At 40.7% G+C, this 12,826-nt stretch overlaps 1 protein-coding gene across 1 annotated transcript in view; it reads left to right on the top strand.

The window, feature by feature from the left end:
• The window catches only part of BUB1 (BUB1 mitotic checkpoint serine/threonine kinase), a 75,537-nt gene extending 63,153 nt beyond the window's left edge, over positions 1 to 12,384 (top strand). The window contains exons 20-25 of the mRNA XM_006898945.1: positions 3,242 to 3,357; positions 3,778 to 3,939; positions 4,085 to 4,242; positions 4,340 to 4,514; positions 6,759 to 6,865; positions 12,189 to 12,384. Of these exons, the coding sequence (XP_006899007.1) occupies positions 3,242 to 3,357; positions 3,778 to 3,939; positions 4,085 to 4,242; positions 4,340 to 4,514; positions 6,759 to 6,865; positions 12,189 to 12,384 (914 nt within the window). The remainder of the gene's footprint in view (positions 1 to 3,241; positions 3,358 to 3,777; positions 3,940 to 4,084; positions 4,243 to 4,339; positions 4,515 to 6,758; positions 6,866 to 12,188) is intronic.
• The last annotated feature ends 442 nt before the right edge of the window (positions 12,385 to 12,826 follow it).

The following is a 12,826-nucleotide window of genomic DNA, read 5'->3' as shown; positions in this document are numbered from 1 at the left end:
TGTAGCCATCGCTCTAGACTCCTGTCATGACAGAAATACCTAATCACATATCTCTTTTAAACAGTTTTCTCCCTTCTCTGTTTCAGTGCAGTATACATTATTAAACCCATCTTAAAAAAAACAACCCACAACAAACCTGTTACAGCTCTGGGGTTTGTAATACACATTCACAACCAATCCAACATGGACATTATGACTGTTCTCAGTTTCTCCCTCCCATGCTTGACAACATTGTGTTCACCCATTTCACCTATACATAAGCTATACCTGCTCAGTGCATTGGTGCTGTTATTATTTTGCACAAACTGGGGTTAGGGAGCTATGCTGCTAACTGCTAGACACAGAGTTCAAATCCACCAGCTGCTCAATGGGATAAAGATGGTGGTCTCCTCTCATGAGATTTACTGCCTCTAAAAACCGAGACAGGCAGCTGTGGGTCAGTTTGACTCAGACGGGCAGCTGTGGGTCATTTTGACTCAGTGCCACACAATAATAACAGTAACATTTCACCAGTTATGAATATTGAATCTTACTCTTTTGCTAATATTTTTCTTTGTTTATGTACATCTGATTCTTCTGACCAATATTCCCTTGACTCTAAAGAACTTCTTTTAGCATTTGTTACAGAGCCGTTTACTAGTAACAAGTCCCCTCAGTGTTTTTGAGAAAAGCCTTTTTCTCTTTCACTATTTTTTACCTCCATTTTTGAAAGATAATTTTGCTAAATACAAAATTCTGTGTGTTTTTCAACATGTATTGTTCCTGATGAGAAGATTTATATCATTTTTGTCCTTGTATGCGTATACACTTCATGCTTTTTTCCTCTTGGACATTGAGGATCTTCTATGTGAGGATTTTCTGTGGTTTGAATGTTACAGACATTGGGCTGCTAACTCAGTTTAGCAATTGGAGTCCACCAGATACTCTACAGGACAAAATCTAGGCAGATTGTTCCCATGGAGGTGCAGAGCCTTGGGAACTACTGGGGCATTTCCACCATCAGATAGAGCTGGGCTCGACTCAATAGCTGTAGATTTTTGAAATGTTGTTTTCTGGTATTTATCCTACTTGGTATTCTTCACTGCTCTGTGATAAACATCCAGGTCTGTGGTTTGAAGTCTGTTGGTAATTTTAGAAAATTATCATTATTTCGTCAAGTTTTCTTACTCTTCCTCCTGTCTTTGTGCTTTCTGTTTCCATCATGCACACAGAAGACCTTTGGTGGTTGATTGTTTTGTATCTAATTTTTAATAAATGTGCATTTTTAAAAAATTTTTAACTAAAGACTGTTAGAACCTTACCTCCATAATCTTTCTTCCCAAAACTAATCGCCACAAGGAAAATATTAGAAAATTTCTTTAGAGGAGTATCATACAATACATTTCAAACTCTCAAGCTCCTCAAAAATGAGAATCTGAGACACGATCGCTAAGGAGACATGCCAACTAAGCTAATATCTCCTTGAATTTAGGGACAGAAACTGAGGCAGTCTGAGTCATGTGTGTTTGGTTACCATCCTGGTAACCTAGTTCCTTACTTAGGACCCATGTTTCATGGTGTGTTAACCATGGGCTCACTGGACTGCAGAGCCCACTAGAACTCACTACTATCTTTGCAACTTTCATGATCAAGAGCTACTCTAAAATTTGACTTCCTGTTGTATTATGTGCCGTCGAGTTGCTTGTGACTCATAGCGACACTATGTACAACAGCCCTAAACCCTGCTCTGTCCTGTGCCAGTCGCACTGTCTCCGATACACCCATTCCGAATTACCCCAGTCACTGAATCATCCACCTCATAGAGGGTCTTCCCCTCCCCTCCTGCTCTGGCCCTCCATCCAAGGAACGGTCCCTCCTTACAACATGTCCAAAGAATGTCAGACAAAGCCTCAGAATCCTTGCTTCCAAGGAGCAGCCCGGTTTAATCCTCTCCAGGATGAATCTGTTTTCTTAGCAGTCCATGGTAACCTCAATGCTCTTCTCCAGCACCACAGCTCAAAAGCATCAATTCTCCTTCTATCCTCCCTCGTCATTGTCCAACTCTCTGACACATAACAAGTGATTGCAAAGACCAAGGCCTGTATCAGACGCATCTTAGTCTCCAGAGAGACATCATTGCTCTTCAGTACTTTGGAGAGGTCCCTAACAGCAGACTTTCCCATTGCAATATGTCTTTTAATTTCCTGGCTGCTGGTGCCAAGAGTGTTGACTGTGGAGCCAAGCAAACTAAAACTATGAATAATCTCCATCTCTTTACCATCCATCCTGATGCTGCCAGTTGGTCCAGTGGTGAGAATCTTTGTCTTCTTGATATTGACCCTCAATCCATATTGAAGGCTGCAGTCCTTGACCCTCTGCAGCAAGCGCTTCAGGTCGTCCTCAGTTTCAGCAAGCAGGGTTGTGTCATCTGCATAACACAGATTGTTGATAGATCTTCCCTCCAATCCTGACGCCACATTTCTCCTCATAGAGCCCAGCCTCCCGGATAATCTGTTCTGCATACAGATTGAAAAGGTATGGAGACAGGACACATCCTTGGCGTACGCCCTTCCCAATTTTGAACCATACAGCGTTTCCTTGCTCTGTTCTGACGACTGCCTCTTGGTCCAAGTATAGGTTTCACATTAGCACGATCAAGTGTTCTGGGATCTAGTAGAAATATTGTTACAGCTATATACCTAACCCATCTTACTTTGAAGTTATGGAAATGGTTGCATTTTCTGTTTAGGTCTTTACAAAGGGTTTTGTGTTTGTTTCACTGTTTAACATCCAGTAGGCCTGCAGAGCAGGTTGCATGAGTATTATCTGCTCTAACTTAAGAGAACATTGATTGCTGACGGATAACTGCTGGAATCATGACACTCTGGTAGCCCTGGCTCAGCTGTGTTGTGCTTTTTCATCACAGATCATTCAACAGTGGGGACTGGGAAGTAACTATTTTGTGGGAGGTATTTTACTTTCATGTCAAACTCTTAACTCATCACCATCAAGTCAGAACTCCAACAGGTTTTCAAAGACTATAAATTGCAGAGGAGGAGATGGCTTATATTTCTGCCTCAGAGCCACAGGGGGATTCGAACGACCGGAAAGGCACCACCTTTGGGTTAGCACATCCCTATGTGCTATGTCACCAGAGCGCCCCTGGCTTTCGTCCACAGTTAGTCAAGTTGGGTAGCGAACATTGCTTGGAGAACACCTTTACTCTCTTGAGCTCTTTTGTTATGTCAACCTGTCTTCCAAGGTTCATTCATAATCTACGTTGACCATCTTCTTGGAGAAGGAGCCTTCGCCCAAGTCTATGAAATGATCCAGGAAGATGTGAATGACACCAAACATAAACAGAAATTTGTTTTAAAGGTAAATAAGTGAGAACTTTTGTATATAGTATAGAATGAACTCCAGAAGTTGCTCGTTTCCCTGCCCCCTCCCCTAAAGACACTGTTGTTTTCATCTATGTCTGTTAGAAACCACACCTCCTGCCCCTGGCCTCCAACTTACAGCAACACCCTTTGAGTTTCTGAGGCTAAATATTTACAGGAAGAAACTGCCCTGAAGCAGTTGGTGGATTCAAACATTTTGGTTAGCAATGAGACCTATAATGCATTATTACAAGACAATTTGTCTTGCCAGCAAAATTATTTCACCCCTTAACTGCACCAGTTGTTCACAGCTTGTCATCACACTCTGCCTCTCTCCATTTTTGGGATGGGAGTTACTTTCTTGATATCATTTTTCAGAATGACAAACTAATATGGATGTCACATACCTGGCTTTCAGGTGCAGAAGCCTGCGAACCTCTGGGAATTCTACATTGGAACCCAGCTGATGGAGAGACTGAAACCAAGTGTGCGTGACATGTTTATCAGGTTCTATTCTGCACACTTTTTTCAGAATGGCAGCGTTTTAGTAGGAGATCTCTACAGTTATGGAACGTTATTAGTAAGTATACCCATTTTTTCAGATGTGAATATCAATTTGCAGGATAGTTTTGTACCTTCTATACTTGGAGCTTTTGTTGAAAACACAGGAAGAAAGCATCAATCTCATGCATCCTACTAAGGATTCCATTTCTCATTGTTTGTAGAATGCCATTAACCTCTACAAAAACACTCCAGAGAAAGTGATGCCTCAAGCGCTGGTCCTTGCTTTTGCTGTCCGAATGCTCTACATGATTGAACAGCTCCATGATTGTGAAATCATTCATGGGGATATTAAGCCAGATAATTTCATACTTGGAAGCAGGCGAGTGTGTTGCACATGCAGTGGGGCATGTCCTGAGGAATTTGCTGTTGTCTTACTTGTTCTGATGTAGTCTGATACTTGGTTGTGTTTAATCTAGGTTTTTAGACCAGGATGATGAAGAGGATGATTTAGCCACAGGCTTGGCCTTGATTGACCTGGGACAGAGTATAGACATGAAACTTTTTCCAAAAGGAACTGCATTTACAGCAAACTGTGAAACATCTGGTTTTCAGTGTCCAGAGATGCTCAGCAACAAACATTGGAACTATCAGGTATAGAACTGAAATGAGTATAGATTTGTTCCCCCCTCTTTTACTTTGTTTCTCAGATTTTAAAAAGTTAATTTGGAGGGGGTTTTTTGTTGTTGTTTTTTTTGCTGGTCCCTTGAGGAGACAGTAGAGATGGGCCTCATAACTGACGGGATATAAAGTGAATGATATTCCTGAAGCTCATCCATGTCTTATTAATCACACATTCTGTTATCTGCAAAGGAAAACGAGTCAGTTTTGTGAGCTTTCCTTTGCATGACAGTCTATGGATGCAGCCTTGCATTCCCCATGGAACATGTTGGCTTCATGAGGCTGAGTCCTAGGTCAGTCTAGCCAGGTTTATTTGTAGCAGGTGACCAGGAGCTCCTGCACCTCTCTCCTTATCTGGGTGAACCTGAGCACAGTGCCAGGCTCTCCTGGGCTGCTTTCCTAGCTGAGTCCTAGGTCACTCTAGCCTGTTTTCTTTGTAGCGGGTGACCAGGAGCTCCTGCACCTCTCTCCTCATCTGGGTGAACCTGAGCGCAGCGTGGCACTCCTGGGCTGCTCTCCTAGGTGAGGGGCTGCCTCTGGCTGTGATCAGTGCTAATATCCATAGATGTCAGCGATGGATGGCCATTATGCTTGGAGAGAGTTTCTGGTGCCATATTGTAGGGTTCTGCCCCTGCTCCCAGCATATTTCATAGTTCTGTGTTTTCACTGAGTATATAGAGTCTATGGGTGTTCATTAAAGAGAGCACACCAAACCCAAGTTTTCAAAAATAATAAATAGTAGATTGTTCAGCAAATTAAAAATTTTAGATGATCATTTTAAAGACTACTAACTGGAATAAATGGCAAGTTTTTAACCTTGTGTACACGTTCCAGATGTGGAGCTGCAGGGGAAGGGGATCGGGCTTTAGGTGAGCAATGCTGAGGTGATTTCCAGCATAAGGCCTTATGATGTCTGCGTGAGGGGCTGGCATCTCTTAGGAACATAGTAGATGGTGTCTTCTCTCCATGCTGGAGTGTCCTCACATGGACATAGCACACATGGTGAGGAGCCTGGCGGTCCACCACACTGCTTAGAGTCAGGGCTAGCACTGGGCTGACATCCAAGCTGGCAGTGTGAAAGGGGCCAGAGTGGTAGGCATGACAGACTCAGTAGCCCAGAAAGACCAGAACCCCCTCAAGGTGCCTTCCTGGGGCTTGGGCTCTGCTCTCACTGGGAGCCTTTTGTTACACTCTAGAGAGACATTTGGCAGAGCATGTCAGAGAGTGGCTGAACAAAAATGGCCTCCAAAATTCTGTAAGCATGAGATCCTGGATTATTTAGCTGGAGTCTTAAAGGAGAAGGGCACTTTGGTGTTTTTTTACCTTTTTTTTTAAATCGTGATTTTAGTGAAAGTGTACAGCAAGTATGGGTTTTCATTCATTCATTGATGATACACCTTTCCCTCTCTCCTCCATTCACTTTGTAATGCACATCTTGTTCCAGATTGTCAGTTGCCATACAATGTCTAATCTTTCATTCCTTTCAGATAGTCCCTCACTTCTCCCATTCCACTATAATGGTCACTATCCATTCTTTCCCTGCTCTCCCCTCCTTTGTGTCCATCCCTTTTTTAGAACAGTGGTTCTATGCAGTATCTGTCCCTCTGTGACTGATGTATTTCACTCAGCATAATGTCTCCCAAACTCACCCACTGGTTTTTTTTTTTCAGTGTTGCATAATACTCCATTATGTGAATATACCACAGTCTTTCTGTCTATTCTTTTGTTGAAGAACACTTGAACTCCTTCCATCTATTATCACTGCTATTATGAATAATGTTGCAATAAACATAAATATGTGTGCATCTAGTAGTGGAATGTTGAGTGGCATCAAGTCAGAACTGATCCATAACTGACCCTCCAATAGTTTTCAGAGGCAGTTAATTGCATGGGAGGAGATTGCCCCTTTTTCTCCCATGGAGCATCTGGTGGATTCAAACCATGTGTCTTTGGGATTACAGCTCAGCTTCTTACCACCTGGCCACCAGAGCTCCCTAGTAGTAGGATAATTGGGTCAGATGGTATTTCTGTTTCCAATTTTTTGAGAAAGCAGCACACCATCTTCTATAGTGGTTGTACCATTTTCCATTCCCACCAGCAGTGAATAAGATTTCCAGTGTTCATGAGATCTAATCTTCTCATTAGAAGGACTCTCCATACATTTATGTGTAGTCACAGCTTGAGTCACAAAATATGGGTATCATATTTTCTTTCCAGCTTGATTATTTTGGAGTGGCTGCAACAGTGTACTGCATGCTCTTTGGCACATACATGAAACTGAAAAAGGAAGGAGGAGTCTGGAAGCCCGAAGGTCCTTTCAGAAGGTAGGTGTCATCACTGATGCTACTGTGAAAGCAGAGGAAATATAAGAGGAAGTTGGGTTCTGCCTCATGGAGCATGGATGCTGGAGCAAGAGAGGGCGTGGCATAGCAAGGGACAGAGCCTCGCCTTGGTCTGCCCAGGTCTGAAGCTGGACAGTGACCTTGTAGGATCTGTGGAGCATCTGGACCCATGCTGGCAGTGCATTCTGTACATGATGTTTCCCTTTACTTATGCTTTAGAGAAGTCCGCTAACAACCATGGGGCTTCAGGCTTTGTGCTTGTTTCATACCAAAACAAATGTAAATTCTTTGGAAATAGGATGAGGCAGGTAGCTGGCTCCCACAGGATAGGGCTTTGTTGCCTCAGTGCTGGCTGTTGTAGTGTCTCAGACTGTTTCTTCATCAATAAAATTGTAGTGTGACTCTCCTACTGTGAGCAAGCTGTGTTTGTCAGATCTGGTTAAGCTGAGAGTTTGGTATTTGGTGGATATTATGTCCTGGTATGAAAATGAACCAAAAAGTACATATACATAGTTTAAGTGTACAGCCTCTTGGGTTTTCATAGATGTTTATACAATATAAACTAATACTCCTCTCTGTACTTCACCTTGCCCCCTAAAATAAAAATTAAAGTTATTGGCAATGATTTTATGAAATCATAAAAATCATTTTATGAAATAGGCTGTACATCAAGGCTTGGAGAGGAGGAAAACTTTATAGTAATTATGTTGTATTTTGCCAAGTGAGTCATCAATTTCAGCAAGTGCTATTCTGTCTCATTGTTCTAATGGAAGGAGCAGATAGGTTGTTATCTAGCAAGGCTTCCAGCATGGCCACACCACACAAAGCCTCAGCAGCCCCTGCAGACTCATGAGCACAGTGGATTTCCTGTCTGGAGCTCCACCTGGCTTATGCTGAGTTTCGTCCCCAGTGCCTTCTGTCCCTGTTCCTGCATGTCTGCAGTTAATGTGAATGAAGGCAGTAGTTGGCACACAACTTAGGCCTGAGCTCTCTTCTAGCACTTGGACAGTTAGCCCCAGACACATAGGCCTGATTATCTGCTTCTAATTATTGCTGGCATTGAGAAGAATGAGAATCCCAGAATAATTATATATGTTCTTATGAAACTAATACCTAGACTGAAAAGCTATTATGAGAAAAGAGCAAGGGAACACTGCATGGTTTAAAATCAGAAAAGGTGTGCATCAGGGTTGTATCCTTTCTCCACATCTATTTAACCTTTATGTTGAACAAATTATTCAAGAAGTTGGACTCTATGAAGAAGAATGTGGTATCAGAATTGGAGAAAGACTAATCAAAAACCTTCATTATGCGGATGACACAACCTTGCTTGCTGGAAGTGAGGAGGTCTTGAAGCACTTACTGCAGAAGATTAAACACTGCAGCCTTCAATATGGATTCCATCTCAACATAACATCAATAAAGCAAAATTGAAACAGTCAACAACTTCATCTTACTTGGATCCACAATCAGTACATTTGGTACCAGTAGTTAAGAAATCAGTAGATTACTGGGAAAGTCTGTAGTCAGGGACCTCCCCAAATTATTGAGAAGCAATGATGTCAGTTTGTGGACTAAGATGTGGCTGATTTAGGCCACAATCTTTTCAGTCATTTGCTATGCATCAGACAGCTGGACAATAAATAAGGGTGATAGAAGATTTTAACTGTAGTGTTGGAGAAGAGTATTGAAAATACTGCCAAGCGAACAAAGCTATGTTTTAGAGAAAGTGTAGCTAGCCATAGTGCTCCTTAAAGGCAAAGATCTCACATACATTGGGCATGTTGTTAGGAGAGGTTATTCTTTGAGAAGGACATCATGCTTGGGAAGGCGGAAGGTCGACGGAGAGGAAAACCCTCCATCAAGTGGATTGACATAGTAACTGCAGCAATGGGCTCAAGTGTCTCAAAGATTATGAGGATGGCACAGGATTCAGATCTGTTGTTTATAGAGTTACTATGGGTCATACTCAACAGCACCTAACAACAACAACCAGTATGTACAACTTGTTCTTAGGTATCCAAAAGTAAATATATTTTATTTTTTTTAATTAATTTTAAAGAACATTTACAGAGACTTTGGATTTCCATTCATTCATTATTGCATTTTTCTCCCTGCCCACCCTCCCTCTCAATTCACTCTTCTCTTTGAAAAGTAAAAGGAAAATTCTTTCATTGATATACAATCCTTACCTCCAAGTGCACTCCACTATGCAGCCTTCATTCTGGACTGCTGTCATGATAATAATACCTAATCATATATCACTTTTAAACAATTCTCTCCCTCATCTGTTTCAATGCAGTATATATTATTTGTCCCCTTTCTTAGTCTCCCCTCAACCCTGATGTTAGTCCTATTTTACAACAGTGACACTATGCAGTATCTGTCCCTTTGTGACTCAGATATTTCACTCAGCATAATGTCCTCCATGGTCATCCATCTCAAACAATATTTTATGAGTTCTTTGTTTTTTACTGTAGCATAGTATTCCATTGTGTGAATATACCAGAACTTCTCTATCCATTCGTTTGTTGATGGGCTCTTAGGTTGTTTCCAACTCTTCACTATTATGAACAAAGCTGCAGTAAACATGGGTGAACATATATCTGCTTGGATGGCAGTTCTGGTTTCTAAAAAAATAAAATAAAAAGCTTTATACTGATGAACTATTTATTACTAAAAGATTGCCTTTTTTCTTTTCTTTTTTGACAATTTCACAGCAAATTAGGTTCCCATTTATCAATTTGTGTACATGGTGTTTGTGGCACTGTGTGCATCTTTCATAATATAGTGTCAATATTTCATTCTGATTGTTTTGTTTCCAGTTCCTAACTGCACTACTCACCTTCCCCTCTTCTTCTTTGCTTTAGAGTAAATAGTGACTATTTTATCTCAGGAGCACAAAATTTATGACTCTTTATTTTGGGATGGCATCAAGGATATTATCCATGAAGAAAGCAAAAGGTCATTACCAATGTTATACATCCAAAATAGTTATCAGAAGAGACCCTGAAATTTTTTCTAGACCATAAAGAAGCCAAAATAGAGGAAAGAAAAGAGAACTCTGGTGGCCTAGTGGAAAGAAGCTGCACTGAAATCCTGAAGGTGCGATGCTCTGCTGGAGAAGGAGGGCCAATTTCCTCCTGTTCCATTGGGATCCAATTCAATGGTACATATACACCAAAAAAAAGGGAAGAGGTGTTGTGATAAGAGAGATGAAAGAAGACAGCTCAAAGGACAGCTCGAGAAGACAAAAGTATTATAAGGAGCTGGAGTTTGAAAACCAAAAGGGACGAAGATACTTGGCATTTCTCAGGTTGAAAGAACTGAAGACCTCTAAAACTCAAGGCTAAAGTTGCAATTCTGAGGAATTCTGTGTAATCCAAATATTAAATGATCAAGAAGCATTGAAAAAAAATTGGTAAAGAGGAAAGGTCCAGTGTGGAAAATAACATATGAACTTTGTATGTAAACCAGTATGAAATAATTTTTTTTTAAAAAAATGAATACAAAGAGTCACTTTGCCAAAAAGAAGTGATTGATACTGAAACATTTCATGAAGGCAAATTTGATTAAGAACCAATGGTAGAAGAAGTTCAAACTGCACTAAAAATACTGGCAAAAAATAAGGTTCCAGGAATTGATAAAATAACAGTTAACATATCTCAACAAATAAATGCAACCGTGGACATGCTCATTAGTCTGCTAGACTAGTCTGCAGACTGCAAGAGACCTTTGTTTCCCATTTAAACAAAAAAGAATCAACTGCAATGGAAATTAACACATAAGGATCATTAATAACATACAAGTAAAATCTTACTGAAGATTATCTTAAAAGGCTGGAACAAGACCTTCATAGGGAACTTAGAGAAATTAAAACTGGAATCAGAAGAGGCTGTGGCATTTCAGATGGATCTTGACTAAAGAAATAGATTACAAGAAAGATGTTTACTTGTGTTTTATTGACTATACTCAGGCATTCATGTGGAGCATGACAAATTATGGTATAACATTGAGAATAGGAATCCTGGACACTTGATTATGCTCAAGAACACCTTATCTATAGAACAAGAAGCATTTGTCCAAACGAGAGAAAACTAGATGGCTTAAAGTCTAGAAGGGTGTGGATCATGGTTGTATCCTTTTCCCATACTTACTCAATCTATATACCGAACAAATAATTTGAGAAATTGGACACTATGAAGACAAATGTGCCATCAGCATTGGACAGGGACTCAACAATGAGTGTTTTGCAGATGACCCAGCCTTGCTTGCTGAAAGTGAAGAAGTACTGAAGAAGATCGAAGCCTTCAGTATGGATTACATCTCATCATGAAGAAAACAAAAATCTTCACCATTGGACCAACAGGAAACATCAAGATCAATGGAGAAAAGACGGAATTTATTGACAGTTTAGTTTTAGATTAACTTGGATCCACAATCAACACCTGTGATTGCAGTGGCCAAGAAATTAAAAGGTGAGTTGCATTGGGAAAATATGCTGTCAGAGACTTCTTTGAACTACAAAATAAGGATGTATGTAAGTTTAAAGACTGGTGGCCTCTGAACCAAGCCCTTGTATTTTCAGTTGCTTTCTATACATCTAAAGTTGGACAATGACTAAGGACAACCAAGGAAGAATTTGTGCCATTGAACTATGGTGTTAGTGAAGAGTATTGAATCTCTTATGGATTGTCAGAAGAACAAATTGCACTTCTTCCAACGAAGATCTATCAGGATGCTCCTTAGAGGCAAAGACGACGAAACTTTGTCTCATCTACTTTATGAGTGTGGTCAGAGGGGCTAGTCATTGGGGGGGGGGGGGAAATCATGCTAGAAAAGGTAGAGGATCAAAAGAAAGGATGGCCCTTGGTGAGGTGGATTGACAGTGACTGTAATAATGAACTCAAGCATATCAGACAGCATGAAGGTGATGCAGGATGGGCAAGATCTATTGTTCACAAGATCACTAGGAGTCATACTAGACCTAACAAGAAGTGTTCATTTTATGAGCCATTCTGTTGTTTGACTGAAGGGTGACATCTGGGTGTAGCTTTCAGTTAAGATGCCTTAATAGTTTGTGGCAGGGGAGACAGAGTGTGTATAGATAGTGAATTGACTCTCTAAGTCTCATGTTAATCAGTACAGTGTTCTCATTTGTGATTTGTGTTTAAGTTGCTTTGGGTTGAGAATTGTTATATTATTTAATTGTCCAAGCATGTGGAAGTAAATACAGGTTGGTGGGGGCAGTGTCACAAATGTCAAAGGCTGCATTTCACCCATTCTTTGTACTTTGTCTCCTCAGGCTTCCTCATTCAGAAATGTGGAATGAATTTTTTCATAGTATGTTAAATATACCAGATTGTCAGCATCTTCCATCTTTGGATTGTTTAAGGCAAAAGCTGAAGAAAATATTAGAACAACATTATTCCAACAAGATTAGGAGCCTGCGTAATAGACTGATTGTCCTGCTCTTGGAATATAAACGTTCACGAAAATAGTATGGGATATGAGTGCTCCCTAGAAGTCTTTTAATGTTAACCCTCACTTTGAATCTTAATGTTTCCCCCACTTATTGTGTAAATGTTTGTGAAAGTAAAATCTGCAAAATACATTGATGTGACTTGTTTTATTGTTGTGTACCATGGAGTCAGACTTACCCATAGCCGATCCTTAAGCAAGTTTTCAGAAGCAATAAGTCACATGGGAAAATGCCTATTTTTCTCTGATGGAACAGCTGGTGGATTTGAACCATGTACCTTTGCGGCCAAGACCTGGACAATGAATAAGGATAAGAGAGAAAGAATTGATGCCTTTGAGTTGTGGTGTTGTAGAAGAGCACCGAGCATCCCATGGATGGCCAAGTGAATGAACACATGTGTCTTGGAAAGGGTGCAGGCGGAGTGCTCTTTGGAGGCAAGAATGAGGCGGCTTCACCTCACA

The sequence above is a fragment of the Elephantulus edwardii genome, unplaced genomic scaffold, assembly GCF_000299155.1.
Source record: "Elephantulus edwardii isolate Elephantulus edwardi_28Jun2011 unplaced genomic scaffold, EleEdw1.0 scaffold00241, whole genome shotgun sequence".
Lineage (NCBI taxonomy): Eukaryota > Metazoa > Chordata > Mammalia > Macroscelidea > Macroscelididae > Elephantulus > Elephantulus edwardii.
This window is presented reverse-complemented; position numbering and strand designations above follow the sequence as displayed.